The sequence below is a fragment of the Dipteris shenzhenensis genome, chromosome 10, assembly GCF_047967505.1.
Source record: "Dipteris shenzhenensis isolate YYH24624 ecotype China chromosome 10, Dip_SZ_1.0, whole genome shotgun sequence".
NCBI classification, from domain to species: domain Eukaryota; kingdom Viridiplantae; phylum Streptophyta; class Polypodiopsida; order Gleicheniales; family Dipteridaceae; genus Dipteris; species Dipteris shenzhenensis.
Window position 1 is genome coordinate 785,665 of NC_141605.1, and position 22,049 is coordinate 807,713.

Here is a 22,049-nt window from a genome sequence, read left to right on the forward strand (position 1 = left end):
GGTTACTCCCATTCTAAATCTATCCTAGACCACTTGGTGTGGGATGGGAGTAATGATGACAAAAATATTCCCATCCTAAACCCATGCTAGCTCATCCATGTGCTAAACTCTATACAACCTCCAAATATAGGACCATAGTTTGGAGTTTGAATCCCATGCCATGCCACGCTCGTATGTGGCCCTGACCTCATAGATGCCGAATCATTCCAGTCCACGTCAGCATTCCAGACGTAAATGTGCCACAGCGGCAACACCTTCTCGTACACGACTTGTACAGTCTAAATAAGTGGCAGTGGACGCGGAATCCTTTTCCCGATAGTAATAATACTAATGGAAACAGGAGGGAGCGGCGGATGCTGAGCAGACGTTCTTCATTGCAATCTTGCCTTGGGCTCATGTAGCGAAAAGCAGCGTCAATGTTTTGGAAAGGCCCTCTTGGAAATCCTAACTTAACTTTCCCGAGGAATGTTGCCAACGTTGTAGAACATCCAGGACGGTTACAAATCGAGCCTGCAGCCTTGGACGTTGGCCAGAAGACTTTCTATTCACTTCGAAATACTGATTCGCACCTGGGCAGCAGGCCGTCACGTCGATATGTTACTGCTGCTCATTGTAGCATGCGGAGAACCAATTCGGGTGTCTTGCGTTTTAGTATCTCCAGGTAAGTTGTTACCGGGCGTTACAAAAGCATAAATTTAATAATGGAGAGAGGTCCTCCCACGAAGTAAATATTTACATTTAGCACCTCCACGGATATAAAATCGTGCTTTCCTTTCAGGCACTTGTTGAAATCTCTAGATGATCCCCTCTTTTCTTCGTTACAAAATCAGAAATTTAATAATGGAGATCGCTGCATGTACGAGGGCATTCCAATCATTTTCTCTACAGCAACACGTAGATTTGTTAGTTATTGGATTTTAATCAGCCGTGCATGAACTCAAAGACCATTTGTCGACTTGTTAAAAATCAATTGGTTAGATGTGGTAAGCCACATACTTAGTGGCAATGACCTTTACATAGGGCCATCCTTAGAGATGATTTCTCCCTGAACGTGCTCTGCCGCAACCTTAAAATGGAATGGATTCCAATTTGGATTCCAATTTTGTCTTCTTGCTCTCTAGGTGGAAAGCAAAACTTGAATTAGATCCAAGAAGCGGCAAACCTCGATCCGAAACTAACTCAATGGGACACTCAAACCTAGTCATAATTTGTTGATAAAGAAACTTTGGATAGAGGCACTGGGCCATAGGAAGATCTCCAAGAGAATGCGCATCTTGGAGAGACCGGAGATCCATGGTTGTGGAAGAGGCTAAAGATGGGCTAGAGGAGAAACAAACACCTTGGAGTGCGGGAGCTGTATGGACGGGAACTGAGAGCAGAGAGCTGAGAGCAGATGCGGGAGTTGGGAGCAGGTCCAGGAAGGAGAATTGTTGTGATACCAAATGTGAGAGAAACGGAGAGCAAGAGTGAGCAAGAGAGAGTGAGCTGAACGTAGGTCACTCAATAGTGGACTGAATGAAGTGAAGTACAAAGAAGAGATGAGGGGTTTTGTCTAAGTGACAAAACCTTATCTAATCACTAACCATAGTTAGAGATTAGACTGTGGTTAGGGGGAAAAACCTCTAAGAGGGAAAAGTGCCCCTAACCCACTTATTACATTACATTGGCCACTGCCTAGAATATAATAATAATTCTAATAGTGTCTGCCCTGCCCTCAACTAGTCATCTAGATGACTCCAGAGAGAAAGAAAGAAAGAAAGAAAGATGTATTAACATCCGCAGGAGGCCTCGCGGGCCTACGGGACAAAAGTGCGGAAACAAAGTAAACTCATACAAGCCATAGTGGGTTGGAGCGAAGGGCTCGCTAAGGCCCTCGCTGAGTACTAGAAAACACATAAACTGAAATACTAATGTAGTACATCATATCAAGTCAGGCTAGAAAAGCCAAATAGTGTGTAATATGATTGAGGCGTCAGGCGCTCAGGGCTAATGCTCCAAGAACATCATGATCTGGGTCCATGTATCCAGGCTCTGTGATAGGTCTTTGGTGTGACACAAAGAGCTCACCAATCTGCATCTATCGAGTTGTCTGGTGCTGTGGTGGGGGGCGTGGTCTCCTCGATCTTTGGATCCGATGGGCTATGTCAAGTGTAATGCCATGTCTCTATCGGTCGCCTCTAAGAAGAGCTGAGATAGGTCGAACCTCAATCGTGTGTGCTCTGGTCTCCTGTCGCATGTGAGGTCCCCGTGACCCTCATCCACAGAGAGAGAGAGAGAGAGAGAGAGAGAGAGAGAGAGAGAGAGAGAGAGAGAGAGATGTATTAACATCTTCGGGAGGTGTCACATGCCTATGAGACAAAGCACAACAAGCAGAATAACTCATACAAGCCATCATGGGCTGAAGCGAAGGGCTCGCTAAGGCCCTTGGTGAGTGCTAAGCTAAGCGAATGATTTCAAAAACTCAAATCTAAAAAAAGAACACACTCTCTGAGGCTTCAAGAGGTCCCAGTAGGTAGTGTGAAAGCTCCGAGGACATATCCGGGAGTTGTGGTATCTCTCCGGTACGATGCAAAGATGTCGCGTATTTATAGCTATCGGCTGCCTCTCGTCGAGATCTCTGTATGCGGTGGGCGACATCAAGAGTGACACCTTGGGTCGGTCGGTCGGTGTCCTCCGAGTAGAGAAACGAGGGTCTCTATCGTGCGTGCTCTGACTACGCTCTGTGGTACCTGCTCTACTACCGTGCGTCGTCTCTGCCCACTGATCCATGTTGCCCTCATGTCGGCTGTCTCCTCATCCTCTAACTCTGATGTCCCCCAAGGCTGACTCAAAGGCATAAAAATCAGTGACGTGTCTTTCGGCCCGATCATGCCCTGTGGTGTGGTCCCCTCCTACTGTCCGAACTGATGTAACAGAGTCTCCCTATGTTGCTGCATCTCCATTAGAAAGAGGCCAACACATACCTGGTCATGGAAGTGGATCAGACGGGAGAGTGGACCGAATCCGTGTCCCTCCTAAAAGAAGCAGTGATAGCATCCTTGGATCTCATAATAAGTAGAGCAAACACATAGGAAGTGCTCCTCTGTCTCCACTGCTGCTAGTGTACATAGTCTGCAAGTCCGCTGCTCTCTAGGTGTACATGCAGCCGTCTGTCCCTCCAGATACTAGGGCGTGATGATGAGTCCATACTTTGATACTCTCAGGAAGTGGTCCTAATAAAACTGGATCTTGGTGGGGAACTCCTGGTCTCCTCCCCAAGCTTGTGATGTGTATAACTGGAGTAGGTCCAACTGTATGATATGGTTGATCTCATCGCGTGGGATCTGAAGGGATGGAGAGTCCAAACTGTACTGGAAGGGGGGGGGGTGATCCATTTGAATGCCTTGAGACCGAAACCATTTGGAGGTGCGTGCCTAGGCTTTGCTGCCCGTGTGCTCAACTAGCTGTCGAGACGTCTCTAGTGCCAATCTAGGTAGTCGCCATCTAGGTAGAGCCCATACTCTGTGTAGATATGTCATGGTCTGGAAGATGGCCTCAATATGGAGCGGTGTCATAGTTACTCCTAATCATTCTAGAACCCATGGCAATTTGTAGCCTCTCAAATCTCCGCCACTCAGCTATTGGTAGGTCACATCCCCAGAAGGGTGCTATATACATGGCTGTCGGTCTTAGTACTTACTAGTGTATTAAAGAGCCATTCCTTTGTCAGGGGATCCTGAAAGTGTGCCTGGAAGCACTGTCTCTCTAGCCACGCTAGAGCCCACTGCCCTCGTGAGTTCTGTCTGAGCTACGTGTGTCATCGTGAAGATAGGCCCCGCAAAAACTGCTCCAAGATAGGTATATGACTGTACTATCTCCAGTGGCTCCCCTTGGTATGTGAAACTATGCCGCTCGAGTACGCTCATGATGTGTTGAATATCATAACCTTGGTTTTGCCAAGGTTGACCGTCAAGTCTCTCTCCTACAAAACACATTAAGAGCCTCAAGATGTCGCTGTAGACACACCATAGGGGAGGAGATGAGAATGATGTCATCCACGTATAGTAATATTTGTATCATCAAATCTGCAAGCAAGGATCCCTCTCCACCCAGGCGGTCAACGAACGTCGTAATCTCATCAATGTAGAGCCCAAAGAGTGTCGGAGAGAGAGGCATCTTTGCTTCACTCCGATCGTGCTCTCAATCCAATTTGACAGACCACCAGGCGCACACACTCTCCCTCTGGTAGACTCATATAAGCTGATCATGCCCCAAATCATGACTCCCGGTATCTGCATCTCTTGAAGTCTCCGAATCAGGCAGGCTCGTGGTACTGTGTCAAAGGCCTTTTGAAAGTCTACGAAGCAAGTGTAGGATTTGGATCTCACCTCCTCAATGACTGCTTGCAGAGTGAAGATGTGGTCAAGGGTGGAATGCTACTGTCAGAAACCCGCCTGTCCTAATGCCTGTTGCCCATGTGCCTTAGTATAAGAGCTGATCTCTCGCTCTAGCACATATCCATCCATATATCTTGGCCAGTGTATGGCGTATCATGAGTGTGCGATAGTTCCTCGTATCCATAGGGTCCCCTACTTTGTGTATTGGTACAATGGTATTAGTGCTCCAGGCAGGAGGAAAGCCATGACATACCGCATGATTAAACATACCGCATGATTAAACATGTGTGTGGTATGCATTAATATCTTTGGAAGGCCTCATGGGCCTATGAGACAAAGTACAATCAATAAAGTAACTCAAACAAGCCACTGTGGGTGGAAGCAAAGGGCTTGCTAAGGCCCTGTTGAGTGCTAAGTTAATAACCTCAAAACTCAGACATGCAAACCTAGTGCTCCAAACACATATCCGAGTGCCATGGCGGCTTCGATGATGTCTCGTATTTGCATCTATCGAGCCGTCTCTTGCTGGCGGGGGACATGGTCTCTGTGATCTCTTTATCTGATTGGCCGTATCAAGTGTGACACCTGGGCTCGAACGATCTCCTATGAGTAGAGCAGCGTTGGGCTGGACCTCTATCGTGCGTGCTTTGGTCAGCCTGTGTGCCGTCTCTCCCCACCGATCCATGTTGCCCTCATGTTGGCTATCTCTTCCTCTAGCCCAATGTGTCCTAGGCTTGACTCAAAGCCATAAGAGTCGATGACGTGTCACTGTGCTTGATCTGTCTCATGTGGTACTATGACCTCCTATTGTTAGATCTGCTGCAATCAGGTCTCTTTGTGTCGTCACATCTCCATCAAAAAGAGGCCAATGCAAGCCTGGTCATAGAAGTGGATCAGCTTGGAGAGTGGCTTGAACCCTTGTCCCTCTTGAAAGAGACAGTGGTACCGTCCTCGGATCTCATAGTAGATGGGGCAAGTGTGCATAGCCTGCAATTTTGATGTCTCCACCTTTGCCAGTGTGCTCCTCTGTCTCCACCTCTGCAATGTGCATAGCCTGCAAATCCACTGCTCTCTAGGTGTGTGGCAATTCTAAGGGCATGTGAGACTTGCCTGTCCTCCAAATACTGGGGCCTGATGATCACTCTGTGCTAGAAGCCTCACGGGCCTATGTGACAAAGTACACTGAAATAGTATCTCATACCAGCCACTGCAAGGACTCGCTCAGGCCCTTGCTGAGTGCAATACTAAGAAACTCAAAAACCAAAACTCAAGACTCAAAATCCTGAGAGAAAGTAGTAGATGTGATCAACTATCCTGGTGCCTTTGGCAATCCTCCGATGGGATATGAGGATATCTCGTATCTACCCTTGTTGGAGTGTCCCTAGCTGTGGTGGGGGGCGTGGTCTGCTTACATGAGTGTGAGATTTTTGTTACGTAGATGGAGCTCCCTTTCAGGGGTCCTCTGCCTGACTTAAAGGCAGATTAGCTGGATACATTCATCTCCACTGTATCAACTGATGAGGGCATGCCTCAGCTTACAGGAATTAGATTGCACAACACGTCAGCAGAGTTGTACTTTGCCCTTTGCTGCTTTTCCTGTAGCGAGCAGAAAAAGTATTTCGCTCTCCCTCTTGTATTTCATGCATTGTACTATACTTTTTCTTATAGGCGATTTGGTCTTTGAAGAAACTACTAAATTTCTCCTTCTCTCTCTCTCTCTCTCTCTCTCTCTCTCTCTCTCTCTATCCACAGCGTCCGTCGTAGGCCCGTCCTTCCGTCGATCCACAGCGTCCTCCGTCGTAGCCCCTTCCGTCATAGGCCCTTCCATCGTAGCCCCTTCCGTCGTAGCCCCTTCCGGGCATCGTAGCCCCTTCCGTCCGTCGCAGCCCCTTCCGGTCGTCACAGCCCCTTCTGTCCGTCGTAGCCCTTTCCGGGCGTCCCAGCTTCTCGTTCGTCGTTAGCCTCTCCGTTTTTGTTGTAGCCTCCCGTTTTTTGTTGTAGCCTCCCGTCCGTCATAGCCTCAGCCAACGCCTAGGCATGTTCAGCAGCTCGCTGACCTGCCCCTCGCCCTAGCTCTTGGGAGTATAGCCCCTCGCTGTAGATCTCCCATCAGCTTCGCCATCGATTCTGAAACCACGAGAAGACTCACCAGGAGAATCACGACATCAGCCCAGGAAGCGACCTGCAATTTCTACGAATCAAGATAGCTGCCAATAGCTACGCGACCAGCCTCAGTCAGCATCGACAATCAGCTAGCTCGACACTCAGATTTGATCGTCCACAGAATACAGACACACAGGAACGTTTTTTTCTTTCTTCCCAAGAAACATAGTGCATATTCTTCCTTGCTAGATTGGTGGAAGTGGACCGCCTTCTTTTCCAGGAAACATGGGGTCATTTCAGACCCCTTTCAAGTTGAACAAACACCCAGGCCTGACTACTCCTTTTGGGAAAGTGTATGGCACCAAGAACAGCAAGAAAATAGATGTTCATCGAGCTACAGGCTGAGAATTTCCAACTCCAAAAAACTGTCATGCAACTCCAAAAAAGAGTGGATGCTTTAGAGAACACAGTGGATAATGGATGCCAACAGATGCAAAAGTTTATGCAAGCCAAGCCTGTCGAAAGGGATGCAAAGAATGTACAAGAAGGGAAGAAATGGACTGAAATAGTGTCTAAGAAAGATGCCAGTGCAGCACATGTTGAAGAACCATCAAAACCAGCTCAAACACCGTCACGTCCATCAACCACAAACCAAGAAGATGCCCATGAACAGAGAGAAAGAGATAAAAGATCTCAAAACATTGTTATCTGGATAAGGAAACCCCTCTGGCTCTAGCCAAGGAGGTGACTGAATTTTTTTCAGAACACTTTGCGATGCCTGAAGTGACTGTATATGCAGCCCATCGTGTAGGGAAAGCACAAGAGGACAAACCCAATAAAGGGCTATTGTGTGCACTGTAGCAGATCCACGGAAAAGGGAGATTATCCTGGATAGCAGTAAAGTGTATCTTAAAGGCACACCTTTCTATGTCAGTGAAGACCGCACCCCAAAACAGCAGGAAGTGCGAAGAAAGCAATACACGGAAAGACTAATGAGACAAGGAAAGCTGCCCCAAACACAAGATGGGGATCAAAATGTGAAATAGGGGCTCGCAACCCATGGGACACACAAATGCTTACAAGTCATGTTTTGGAATTGTAGGGGCTTCCCTTGGCATAAAGGGATAAGCATAAATGCCTTCATTCACGATGCAGACATCATCCTTTTAGGAGAAACCTGGGAAAGTGAAACATGCAGGATCCCAGAGATACCGGGATATGTGGTGCACTCAATATACCAACAGCAAGTGGGGAAAAGAGGGCAAGAGGTGTTGCATGCATGATACAGGAACACATGGCAGAAAAAGTCAGCCTTCATAAAGTGGACAAATACAAAAGATACATGTGGCTGAAAATAGAACTTGGCAAATGCCCTGTCTTTCTTGCAGGTTGCTACATACCTCACCATGAGTCACCCTTTTACAGTAGACACGGAGTGGACCCTAGTGCTGCGTTTGAAGTACTATGTCTTGATGTGGCTGAACTGAGAGAAAAGGGCCAAGTCATAGTGATGGGAGACCTTAACGCAAGAATTGGTCAACTACAGTTTCAGCCCATTACGCATGATGAAATGGATAAAGAAGCAGTCACGGAAGCGGACATCATGTGGCAGAGAGGATCCGAGGACGACACCATCAACACACAAGGCAGAGCACTCCGATGCATGATTAATGGGCTGCACATGCCAGTCTTGAATGGAATGCAACTATTCCCTAACACCCACAAGATGACGTGTCTCTCAGCCAGCGGAGGACAGAGTGTGCTAGATTATGCCTTGGTACATGTGGATACTATACCCATCATCAAAAGCTTCAACATAGGGATGAAATATCCAGAATCGGACCATCTCCCAATATGGATGGATCTTGACATACACTTTGAACATAGGGAGCAGAAATTTTCAGCACATGCAGGAGGTTTCAAAGTAGACCCAGACAAACACCAAGTTTATGCAGACACTTTGGATGCAAAGCTGAGAGCAATAACCAACCCCACATGGACAGCCTTGCAGGAAGCAATACTTGCCTCAGCCACGCAAACATTTGGAGCAGCAATTACAAGAAAAAAGAAACAGGTCAAAGGCCTACCACACAAGAAATGGTATGACGAGGAATGCAAACAACTACGCCAAGAGCTGAAATACATACTGGATGCAGATAGGCATAAACAACTGGAGAGAAGACATACAATGCCTTCACAAGGAAAAAGAAAAGAAAATATATATTGGAAAGAGAGAAATCTGATTTGGTCACTTTTATCACAAATCCAAGAAAGGGCTGGAAACAAGTGAAAGGCAGACGGAAACAGGTCATAGGGGATATATCAGATGCAACCATGCTTAATTATGTTACCAAGTTGTACAATCATGCACTTGCTACTGAAATGGGGAAGGAGGATCTATCGGTCACATGCACTAGTCCTTTCACCTTCGAAGACATTGAAGTTGGACTAAAGAAGATGGCTAATGGCAAAGCATCAGATCACATGAAGATATAGGCGGAATTTGTGAAATGGACAGGAGACCGAGCAAGAACATGGCTCTCACACATCCTAACACATGCTCTACACCATGGTTTCCCTCAGGAATGGCAAGAAAATTGGGTCCAGCCTTTACACAAAGGTGGAGACAAAAATTCAGTCACAAATTATAGAACTATAATGGTCAGCTCTACATTGGCCAAGCTCTTCAGTACAGTGCTTGAAATGAAAATCAGCTCATGGGCAGAAAAGAGCCACCGGACAGGCAGGCTTTCACAAGGAGCACAGGACAGCTGACCACCTTATTACCTTAAGGGTCCTTATGGATGAATGCAGACTGAGAGGACGCACTCTATTTTGTTGTTTTGTGGATTTCAAGTAAGCATTTGACACAGTTCCAAGAGGAGGATTATGGAAGAGAATGCAAGAAATAGGAGTCCCTTTGGCCTTAAGGGTAGGCGTCTCTCGCATCTATGAAAAGGTATTATGCCGACTCAAACAAACACAAGGTATGTCTGATGTATTTGAGAGCAATATGGGAGTGAAGCAAGGCTGCCCTCTATCGCCTACCTTGTTCGGAATATGCATTGACCAACTGGAGGAACTCATCAATGAATTTGCAGTAGAGAAAGGGTTGCAAGGACCGCAATTGGGGCTTTGGACAGTGCTATTGTTGTTATACGCAGATGATGTCGTTCTTTTTGCATACGATCCAGAATCTATGCACAAACTTTTACAAGTGCTTAAGACTTTTTGTAGGGAAAGCGGGCTGCAAGTAAATGTCGGAAAAACAAAGATGACGGCAGGCTGCACCAATCAGCCAGAACATCCGCTTGATATCACCTTTGATGGACAGATCATTGAGTATGTCAGCACCTTCAAATACTTAGGGGTTGATATCCCGGCAGATCACAGATGGTGGCAATGTATACATAGAAGGATGGACACTGGTTGGGGGAAGTACTACAAGCTTGAGAATGATTGCAGGCACACCGACACTAGGAACTGGAAAATTCGAAATATATTGTTTGATGCATATGTAGTGCAGACAGTATTATATGGAGTGGAAGTATGGGGAGGCAGCATTTCAGCCTCTACATGGAATGATATTGAGAAAATGCAAAAAGCTTTCCTAAGGAGACACCTTGGTGTCAAACCCACTACTCCATACTCAATACTTCTGTTGGAAACGGGAAGGAGACCGATTGAATTTCATGCATTGATCAGAGTTATGCAATACCTAATAGAGGTGCAGCAAATGCAACCTGATAGGCTGCCTCATAAAGCATGGAATGCTAGCACAAAGCTTCAAAAGAACTACAAAAGTAAGGTCATCTGCACAGGATGGCCAACCGACATAAGAAAATGGTTCAGCAGATGGAAAGTGGAAGCATATTTGATCATGCCGCCTGAAAAGGTCAACATGCAAGAGTTTCAACTATCTTTACTGAGCACTTTGCGGAATCACTGGTTGACAAGTGAAAAGAGGGTAAAGCTGGAATATTACCAAGTCAACATAAATCCCACATGTTGGTCTACATACATGTCCATAGAGACTCATGCTCATTGTTATATTAGCACACTTATCCCCCTTCTATATCGCAGAAACATCGCCAGGTTCCGTACCAGATCTCATACATTTGCCATTGAGCAGGGAGCTTGGATACACCAGCCTAGACATGCTAGAGTCTGTACCCTTTGTGACATGCAGACAGTTGAGACGGAGGCACATGTAGCTCTACAGTGCCCCCGATATGCACATATCAGGGAGGACCACCAGCAGATACTGGGGGACTCCATTCAGTTGACATCAGTTCTCTCCACTGCCTCCCCGGCAGCATTGGGATCTTTTGTCACTCATCTTTTTACCTGTCGTCAGGAACTCATAGACTCCTGACCCCTCTCCTTGAGGAGACTCTTTTTACATTGTATCGAGACGGGTCCCATGGGTCATTTTTGGCCCCCCGAGGATGCTAATAAATTCTACTTCTACTTCTACTTCTCTCTCGTATGCTTTAAACCTCACTTTTAAAGAGCATGAAAATTTCAAGATTGAACATATCCTAGTTGCATTTTTGGCACGGAACCTTATTCTTGCATATTTGATCCAAATCTTTATTTGCATATTTAAAAATGTACCATCGAAAATAAAATCTTTCAAAGATGCTAAATGATTTGTTTGTTCGTCTTGTTGCTGCTGCTGTAGCTCTCTTGGTGGCTATCATGAGTACTGATTGGCAACCATTTTTTGGAATCAGGTACTACTGGTATGGATACCCAGGTGTATATTCTGGGGTTGTGTCAGATACCCAGGATCAGGATAAAGTTATAAAGGTGTTAAGAAAGTTACTAAAATTTGGAGCTGCTTTGAGGTCCTGGGGACCCTGGATGATGCTAAATTCAGGTAAACTTGCAGGCAGGTGTTCTTCATATCGATTCATGATTTGTGCAAGCACCGAGGCAGGGGAGGTGCATAGTATTATTGACAATGATGAAGGGACATGTGTGGAAGTGGATGAGGGTAAGCCAGAAGCACTTTTGGAAGAAAACCTGGATTCAGAACAGAGCTTGCTAAACAATCTGGAAAGAGATGAGCAATCAGAGACAGTCAATTCACCCATTGTCTTGAATGCTCTTGGCCAACTGTCAGATGTGACTGGTGAGGAGACGTTGTCGAACAAATTTGATAAGCATAGTACAAGGTTATGTGATAGCGATGACCTATTATCATTGCAAAACGATCACATTGTAAATGCTGCAATTATTGCGTTCGACATTGAGACAACTGGTTTTGGACTTTCTGATGACCGAATTGTGGAGTTTGCTGCCCGTGATCTTGCTGGTGGTGACTATAGTACCCTGCAGACATTGGTTAATCCGGAAAGGCCCATACCTTTTCGTGCAACTAATGTTCACGGAATCGATACTGAAATGGTTAACAGGTCCGACATACCAAGGTGAGCAATATGTGCGACAAGACATACCTATGTGCTGCTTACTGCATCGTACTTCTTGTTTGGATTCTCTCATGTGGAAGTGATGCAAGATTATATCCAACCATCCAAGAAACCCTTTTCCATAAGGGTCTCCTTTCTGATTTTGCTGTTAAAAAAAAACTTACTTGCACACTTCTTCTGTGCGGGTGAGTTGTACAATCCTATCCGTCTGTCTCTCCCATTTTATCTTTCTTATCTACTCATTAATGAGTCTGCATTGTAGTCTGATGAAGATATATTTCCAGTTATGTGTTATGCGGATATTGGTTTAAGATTTGTGTCCATAGGGTAATCGTCCAGACACTCTACGTAAGATCTAGAAGTGCTATGCTTCAAGAAGTCCTTGGAAGCAGTGTTATATTGATCATATTAAAGCTGTGATATCTAGGAGTTCACCTATCTCTAGAATGAAGCTTGAACATTTTGATGACAATGTTAAGGATAAGAGGCAAAGTCATCAAATCATTCTTCGTGCCTGTATTTATCACATTTATCCAATAAGAAATCCACAATTTTTTATAGACATTTGAAAAAGGCCTAAATAGTTTATCTCAAGGGTGCAAACATTTTTAGCATCTTGATGACAACTTTAAGGATAAGAGTCGGAGTCATCAAATCCTTCTTCATGCATGTATTTATCTCATTTTATCTCATCAGGATCCAATAAAAAATCCACAAAGTGTATTGACTTTTGCAAAAGGCCTAAATAGTTTATCTCCAAATGTGTGAAGGCTACTTTGTCTACATAACTCTACTAGCAGTCCACTAATAGCTCTGATATTAAAGTCTAATGGTTTTCACATAATGAAGTACTCGTAACTCGATCATCTACTAACATTAAAACTATCAGGTAAGCTAATCCTAGGGTGTGCCAACTCAGTATGTATTATGTTACTACCCTTGCATGGGAAAGCAGTTGGCCTTTGAGATATACCCTTTCTAATCCTTCTTATCATGCTTGTTGTATCACGTTCTCCATGGATTCTTAGTATTAATGACCTCAAATGACATAGGTCTTCATTCAATACCCTTTCAATAATCCAATTTTTGTGACGAAGGCTCAAAGTCATAAATACACTAGCTGTGTAAAAACATCAATGTTTTTTGTTCTTCTCCGACTCCTCCAATAGGACTTGCATAGTGTTTTATGCCCAAAAGAAGCTTTTTTAGCATTTCCTATTCCTTTAGATTAGGCCATTTTTCGTCCCATCATAATGATAGTATATATGTCATATAAAGTATCATTGACAAGCTCTTCTTTTGTGTGGGAGTAGGCCAAATTTCGAGATATGCATTATAGCTAAGGTACTGTCCAGATTATTTATTCTGACATATGGGGTTATGTTTCTGCGTAGTTAAGAGGTAAAGCATTATACTTCATGGCCCTAATTGATGATTATTCCAAAAAGATTGATTATATTTCTTGAAACAAGAATTTGATGCTCTCAGTGTATTCAAAGCACTAGTGGAAAATTAGACGGGCAAACTCATCAAAGTCCTCTACTGTCATAATGAAAGTGAAAACCCGAGTTACCTTGGGAAGATGTGGCGTTCTTGTTTGTGCTCTCCTATCAAGAAATTGTATCTTGACTAGATTTCACCCTATGTTGCCTCTGTCTTGTTGGATAGAATGTTATGCGAGTTGTGGCAAGCCCTAATATTCTTAAAAAGGAAGGAAGAAGTCTATTTGAGTCTATTCACATGCCTTGCTCTCCTCCTTTTTGGGCTCCGAGAAATAGCTCGCCACCTGGTAAGCGATGTTATCACTTCCATCATCTATCTCCCCAAGTCAAAGAGTAGAGAGGGGATATATCTCTCATATATGTGTCAACATGTTGGCGGATCTGTCATGTCGTACTTTCTAGGTCTTGATTGCATGTTGACCGCCGATCCGTGTCGTCCAGGTGGAAGAAATTGGCGATAGTCTTTTGGCTGGGTTCCATCGAGAACTCTTGTTGGGCCTCGTGTAGGAAAATCGCTACACGTCTCTCATCGGCATGGACCAAGACAGTTGAGAGTGGTTCAAATTTGTCCCTAAATAGGCATTGGTGTCCTCCTCGGATCTCATAGTATACGAGGCATCTAGAGGCGAATCGCTTTTCTGACTTGACCTCCTACATGTCGCATAAGGTGTAAATGCATCTCTCGCGTGGAGTGGCATTTGCGTGAGGAGAGAAAATTGAATTTCAAATTCTAGAATTCAGAAATGATTTAAGTGCTATTAAAATTGACTTTGGGTATGTATTGATACCACAAAAACAAGAGAGATGGTTTTGTGGTGTTATGAACACTACAAATTCTTTTTTCTTTTTGCAAAAAGAGACTTCTATTAAATATTAAAGAAAAACCGTTAGAGCAAGCTCCATACGGGCTCCATACGGGATACATCATGCAATGCACGAAAAGCTCAAGAGCCAAAAAGAAAGGATTAAGGTTGATAGTGCCATCTCGATCCAGTAGAAACCTCCGAGAAAAAGGGAGAACCTCTCCAAACTCGAAGAAATATAGTCCTTCTAGAAGAGGCTGCCCGTGAAGGGCCCTGCATGCTAGCCCATATGGCTATCAAAGTGTGAACCGTGTCAGACCAAATACCCGTGAATACCTGTAATGGGTGTATCTGGGTGCCATCCAAGGCCTCAGTACATCTGGCTCTCCAAATGTGCCAAGAGGAAATGCTAGCCCAAATTTCCCAAGAGGTGTCCACTGAAACATGAGAAGCTCTGAAGGGAGTAAGTGGTACATCTTGTAGAGAGCAGGGCTCTATCACCTGCCGGCGGACCGAGAGTGCCCAAGAAGAAGGCTCACTCTCATAAAACACCTGGGGCCCGGTAAGAGATAACCATGCGACCGAGCCCCAAGTCATGAAGAAAGGGGAAGTGTGAAAGATGTTGAGTATCCGAGCAACCCCTTTCCAAACAGTCCTCGCCTGACTGCAGTCCCAAAGGCAATGTCGCACTGACTCCTCTGCAGAATGGCATCGAGGACAAGTGGGATCAGCCCCAAATCGTGATCTCCACAGGTTCACTGCAATCCCTCCATGAATAGAAAGCCAAAAGAAAAGAGTGATCTTTCTATTTCTGAGGGATTTCTAGAGCCTCCTCCAGAAATTTCTACGCAAGTCTACGGTGATGAAGAAGCTTTCCCAATGGGGGGCTCTGGAGGGAATCCACCCCCTACTGTTCAGCTGAGACCTCCTGGCATTACCAACCGTGAAACGAAAGAAGGGAATCCCCCTCTCTCGGTGCCCATGATCTATCCATTCCCACTCTCCTAGGTCCCACTGCAAGCACCTGCTAGGTGCACCTCCATATAACCACAACCTCCAGGATCCCAAGGCCAAGAGCAGAGGGTCGGGGTCTAAGTACACTGTAAGCCCGCTCCAAGGTCCACAAAACCAGCAATCCTGACAGGCTGAAAGGCAACCTCAAGAAGAATGCCATCCTTGGATGTAGAAAGTAAACCTCCATCCCCAACATCAAAGACCAGTGCGTCTTCCCCGAGACCTCGGAGAGCGATCACCTGTAAAGGAACTGATGTCCTCGAAACAGCCCCCATCCAAGTGGTGGAAGTAATAGGCAGCTCAACTGTCCATTCCACCGGGATGGCTGCATCTATCTGCTGAATCCTGCGTGCTACCTCCTGAGGTGACTCACGGACTGCAGTCTCTGATCCACAGGTAGCCTGATAAAAGATTTCCAAGTGCCTACTATGTAGGCGGGGCCTCTCTCCCATTTAGACCATTGCATGTAATGGGAAGTGCCCAGTGGTCTGGCATGCTTGTCAAGAATACTATCATTCCAAATGATTGACTGCCTATCAATCTCTTCAACGGTAGAAGGTGGAATCCTTCGAAGAGTGTTCCTGAAGCTCCCCCAAGCTTTCAGGATGGCAGTCATGAGAGGAGAGGCAGGAGATCTGAGAGGGGCTGATGTGAAAATCCATCGAGGGCTGTCTACCCAATCATCTCCCAAGGTTGGTGTGCAAGCCTGAATGCGTCCAAACTGCTAGCCTCTGTCCACTCTGCATAGCCCACTCTGTGGCTTCCCAAAAGGAAAAGATATTATAAAAAATGCTCTTGCCATGCACAAAGCCTGTCTGAGTATCATGGATGAGATCTGGAAGAAGGGGCTGTAGTCAGATGCTGATCGCCTTGGCAAAGATTTTGTAGAGAGTGCCCAAAAGAGTGATGGGTCTCCAATGGGATACAAAATTCGTGTTGCCACCTTTCGGGATAAGGTGAATGAGTCCCTCGGTCAGTGAGTCAGGCATTTCGCCCGAGTCCCAAATGCCCTGCAGGGCTGAAGTAATATGATCATCTATCATATCCCAAAATGCTAAAAAAAAAGAGGGAGTAAGACCATCGGAACCAGGGCACTTGTCCTTATGAAGGGCAGAAAGAGCAGTCTTGAATTCTGTGTTGGTAAAGCGTGCATCAAGTGAGCATAACATCTCTGGGGTGACCAACACAGGTAAATTCTGCCAAACTTCATCTCTAGCCACCTCTCTGGCCTGTGAGTTCGGATCTGCGGAAAGAAGGGAGGTATATAAATCTGTCGCTAAATGCATGACGGTCTCCGGATGGGACTGCAAAACGCCGTCAGAGTCAATAAGCTGCCTGACACTCTCTCTACTATGTCTGGGGCCAAGTGTAGAGAAAAAGTGTTTATTGACTCTCTCTCCCATCTGTATCCAAAAGGACTCCCGTGCATGGAAGGCATACTCTGCTCTCTGATCAAGCAAGGTTTGCAAGTGAGCCCTTGCCGTAGCAAGGCGCTCCTGTATCCAAGCATCTGAAGGTCGTTTCTGCTCCTCCCTCTGAAGGGCTGCCAACTGCCGGCGGATACCGATCTCTCGCCTGAGTACCTCACCTTGCCGAGCACTAGCAACTGAGTGATAGAAGTCGCTGATACTGTCAAGTGCTATGGCCACATGTGAAGGACTGGCCACCCCCCTTGCATATGAGAAACTCAGATCTCCAACACTGCCTCTGTGAGACTCTCATCCGTGTATAAGGCGTCTGGGATCCTGATATTGTGAGACCGTCCTCTCAGATGGAAATGGACAAAATTACCGGAAAATGGTCTGAAGTGGAAACACCGGGTGCACTGCAAACTGTCCCCCTCTATCAAGAGCCCAGTCACCCACATAGAATCTATCAATCCGAGCATGGATAGGCATCTGCACCCTATGGTTCGACCATGAAAACAAAAGTGACTGAGACTGAACAAGAAATGCATCATCTGACCAAACATCTCTGCCACTGAACCTGAACAAGAAGGCATCCCTGGCTGCTCTCTCAAGGGAGTGGATACCACCTTCTCTGCCCCCTTTCTTATCCGAAGGTGCCTCAACCATGTTGAAGTCACCTCCAATAATCCATGAATCCGCAATGTGAGCCCACGAGAGCAACTCTTTCCAAAACAAAACACGGTCCCCTCTGTTGTTCGGAGCATAAAGGTTGAGGAAACCAACCTTACGTCCGTCAATCAGAAGTAAAACCCACTGGGCCCTGGAGGGGGTTATGGTACTGTGTCCAATGACCAGAGGGAGAACAGATTCTGAAACTGAAATGCATGTACCTCCTCTGGTTCCCAAGGCAGGAAGCCAAAAAGTCCGGCCTGAGAGCAGCTTACCTGACTTGGAGCAATCTCTGATATCCAGTTTGTGTTCCTGAAGAAAAAGAATGTCTAGGGAACCACGTGAAACACCTGGATGGAGCTGATTCCTGATCAGCTGTCTGCGACGGCGATGAGGGATGCCGCCCAATCCCTGTATATTCCAACTGGCTATCCTCATCGGCGGGAGGAAGTGGGTTGGAATACCTTACCCGACCTGGTGGCGGAAACAGAAGCCTCTATTGGAGCAGACCTCCTGCCATACACACGAGGTCCGAGGGGAGGAAAGTCCACAGGTGAGAGAGAGAAGGATCTCTCAACAGGGAAGCCGATAACTGGCTCTCCAAAAGTAGAGGGTGCAAAATCATCATCTGGGAGGCTAGAGAGGTCCTCCAAAGCGGAAAAAGAGTTCCCCTGAGCCAGTCCTGGGGAGGGGGTACGAAGGATTCCTACCGAAGCAGGAAGAGAATGTAAAACCCCCTTCCCTCTCTTCAAAGAGGGAGGCACTTGTACTGGATCCTGATCAAAAAGTGGTGCAGACGAGGTGCCAACACCCTGCGCTACTGAGGAAGGTACAGCCTGATCCAAGGGTGGAGTCGAACAAGGCTCCTGAGTAGTAGTCTCCTCCTGAGGCTCCAAGGGAGTAGCCTTCGAAGAGGTGGAGGAGTGAACTAGAGTAGAGGGCCTAGTCGCGACCGGAGCCCACCGTGGGCCAGAGGTGGCACGGGGTGCCGAAGGGACTCGAGTAGCCCTAGGAGAGGGGGGAGCCCGTGTCTGAGGCCGTGTCTGTGGAGCGGTATGTCCTACTCTAGCTCTCTGTCGTAAGCTAGTACGAGCTGGTTGCTTTGTGGGCCTCTTTTTCTTCTTTGGGCAATCTCTGGCGAAGTGCCCCGAGGATCTGCAAATCCTGCACTGGTCCTGCCGACCTGCAACCTCAAATCTCTGGTGGAAGAAAGACCCATCGGGTCGCTGTAGCATGATGTGGTCATCTGAAATATTGGGGTCCTGGACAATGACACTAACCCTGGGAACCCCGTCCATCCTGACCGCCTCAGCAGCCGAAGAGGGCTCGCAGGGAGAGGGGGTATCTCTACCACCACACCAAACCTCTCCCCAATAACTGAAAGAAGCCGGTGATAAACTGAGGGAAGGCCAGGGAACCTGATGAAAACAGAAACTCCCTGCTTGTCCTCTTCAACTGGGTCAAATCCCAGTTGGAAAGGAAACAAAAAGATCCTCCTGTAGCCTAGAAGTAGAAACCCGGCCTGCAGGTCTCTCGTGACGTCTGGGGAATCTAGGCACACTTGAAAGAAACCCCGTCCCAACAAACGAACATCCTTGAGGTGGGGAGCGAGGTCCTGAGGAAGCGCCGACAGCATCCAATCTCTAGGTTGTAACCTGGAGGGGTGTGAGCCATGAATGCATGCGAAGAGAGTCGTGGAACACTCATGTTCGAAATCCTTTTGCAACTGCTGTAGCTCGTCTTTTGAAAAAGTGACAGTTCTCGCGGCCGGTGTGAGCGGAGACGGATTGATTGAATGGGAACCCATTTGTCAATCGAGGTGTGTTGGCCGATTCAAACACAAAAAATAAAAACTCCGTCCGCTTTCCTGAGTCCCAGGAGACCCCTATAGGAGAATAGGGGTAATCCAGAAGAAGGAGAGGGTGATGAAGAAGGGAGGAGGGAAGAGGAGGGGAAGATAGGGGAGAGGAGGAGTGGAGGAGAGGGGGAGAAGAGGAGTAGAGGAGAGGGGAAGGAGAGGGGAGGAGAAGCAGCAGCAGGCTGCAGCGGGGGGAAAGCAGCAGCAGGAGCGGGGGGGGAGCAGTAGGCTGCAGCGGGGGGAGAGCAGCAGCGGGTGCGGGGGGGGAGCAGCAGGCTGCAGCGGGGGGAGAGCAGCAGCGGGCTGCAGCGCAGGGCAACAGTGGGCGCGGGGGGGGGGAGGCTGCAGCGCGGGGGAAGGGGCAGTGCGGGGGAGAGGGCAGGTAGGAGGGGCAGCGAGGAGGGAAGGGAGGGGGCAAGCAGCAGGGAGCGGGGAGAGAGGCAGCAGGGAGTGGGGAGAGGAGCAGCAGCAGGAGGGAAGGGAGGGGGCAGCGAGGGGGGGAGCAGGAGGAGCAGCAGGGAGCGGGGGAGCAGCAGCAGCAGGGAGGGAGGAGAGCAGTGAGGAGGGGAGCAGGAGGAGCGGGGAGCAGCAGCAGTTGGCTGTGTAACACTACAAATTCTATCTAGGGAGTCATCAAGAATCTTATATGAAATTGTACCAGTGGGTTATAGACCAAAGGTAGCCACTTTATGTTGGGCGAGATTATTTTTGCATCATTGGATGTGAATGAAGGCATAAGTTGGCATAGAGCTACAAAAGCCCCGAGCTTTCTTTGGAATTACAGTTGTGGGTATTAATGACACCAAGGGGCTGGATAAAGCCAGTAGTAGGCCCTTAAATAGGGCATAGGAGCAGCCTCTAGTCAGTCCATTTAGGACGGCCAGTAGGGCTGCTGACTTGGTCATCAAAAGACCCAGCTTGGGTCAGGAAAAGGAGCCAATTGGCCTTGGTCTAGTTGTATTACAGAGTGGCAGGTTGTCACCAATTGGTATTTCTCCCGAGAAATAAAGAAGAGTCTTTATCAGATTGACTATGGTCAAAGCAAATAGACTTTGGTTCACTAGAATAAGTTTTACTACTTTTTCTTTGCATTGGTAAAGAGAACTATGGGGACGCCCACTTGGAACTAGGATTAGTCCAAGAACTAGGAATGCATGCATTTCGCTAACCTTTAACAGGTTAAAGTGTTGGAATTTGTCTGTGCCATGTGTAGGAACTAAGAGGGTGCAAAAAGGACCCAAGAGTGGGGAGAAAAGTGTAAAAAGTAGGTCCCACGAGGCTCAAAAAGTAAAGACAAGGGGGCGCCTCATTAAAAGGAGGGCCCACAAGATTAAAAGGCGCCTAAAAGCTCCAGAGCACCAGATTAAAAGACTTAAGCTTGGCTTTTTGTAAAAGTAGCTTTTAGAAAGCAGGCCCTAGCTTTTTGCTAGGCTTAGTCTATAAAAGAAAGGCCCCTGGCCTCCCAAATTCATTCAAGATTGTACTTAGACTTATGCTCTTTCATGAGCCAGTTGTACAAAGATTATTCTATTGCAATAAAGACCTTCGGGGGGTCCAGCCCTTATTTCTGGCCCTTGTGTTGTGCGTGCTGTGTCTCCTTCTTCTCTCCCTTTGTTCTATGGCGAAGGATCTTTGAGATAAGTGCTGCAATTCTGATTTTCAGATTTCAGTTTGTGCTCTCCAGTTTCTATCGCGAAGTTCTTGTGAAATATTGCAAAATTATCGCGTGGAAGTAGCAATCTTTGTTCTTTCTCCCCCTCTCTCAATTTGTTTTGATTTTGAGAAGATATTTGCTGCTACTCCTCATCATATGAAGCTATTAGATGCTGATTTTCCGTGTTATCTATGAAATTCAAAATCTATCTTGGTGATTATTTGCTGCGAATTGAAGATCCAGGCTGCGTTTCTACCAGCATTGATTTGTTTTTAGGGTTTCAAAGCTGAATACAGATTTGGTTTAGGGTTTCTGGTCCGGTTTCACAGGGTCTCTTTGGGGGGGCCTTATAAAAGGGTCTCTTTGGGGGGGCCTTTGGCAGTTGTTCCAAGGCTGACAATGGCTATTCCACTTGGTCTTGGTCTTTTCACTCTGCAGGCAAGCTCAGCCTGCAGCCGTTTTATGGTCTCCCTCCAAGGGCACATCTCAGCAACAGATCTACACCAGTCAAAGAGCAATAGATGGTACATGGGAAGGAGCAGGTGAAGCTCATCCTTGCTTGTGCCAGGGAGGAATCATCTATAGTAGATAGGTGCAGCATACAGTGCCATGTTCGGTGCCATACCAGGAGTTCCCTACTAAGATCCAATTCTTTAGCGACCATTTCTTGAGAGTATCAGAGGATGGAGTGATTACTAGACCCGAGTATTGGGAGGATAGACGGGTCTCACACGCATTGAGGATTTTCCTTCGGAAAGATGCAGATCTCGTCCCATTAGTTAAGGATTGAGGCGGGGAGAGCTGGCAGAGGTGGAGATAGATGAGCACTTCCTATGCACTTGCCCAGCCTACTATGAGAACCAAGGGCAGTACCATGCTTTCTTTCAAGAGGGATACGATCTTGGGTCACTCTCCTGGCTGATCCACTTTCATGACCAGGTTTGCATTGGCCTCTATTTGGTGAAGATGTGGCGACATAGAGAGACATTATTGCGGCAGATCAGAAAGGAGGAGGTGATAGTGCCACGGGAAAGAGGGTGACCATGCATAGCGACATGTCACATATTTCTATGCTTTAGTCAGCCCAAGGACATAGTGGAGTAGAGGAGGAGGAGATAGCCGACATGAGGATAGCATGGGGCAGCGAGAAGAGACAATGCTGAGCGGTGGAGCTAGGGACACAGAGACCGCGGATGATGTAGAGGTTGAACATAGCACACTTGATG

At 46.9% G+C, this 22,049-nt stretch overlaps 1 protein-coding gene across 2 annotated transcripts in view; it reads left to right on the top strand.

Moving 5' to 3' along the window:
- Positions 1–234: 234 nt before the first annotated feature.
- DPD1 (Polynucleotidyl transferase, ribonuclease H-like superfamily protein) overlaps positions 235–22,049 on the top strand; it is a 247,130-nt gene continuing 225,315 nt past the window's right edge. For both annotated transcript variants that reach the window (XM_087380227.1, XM_087380228.1), the window contains exons 1-2: positions 235–661; positions 11,216–11,914. In XM_087380227.1, the coding sequence (XP_087236353.1) occupies positions 417–661; positions 11,216–11,914 (944 nt within the window). In that variant the 5' untranslated portion in view covers positions 235–416. The remainder of the gene's footprint in view (positions 662–11,215; positions 11,915–22,049) is intronic.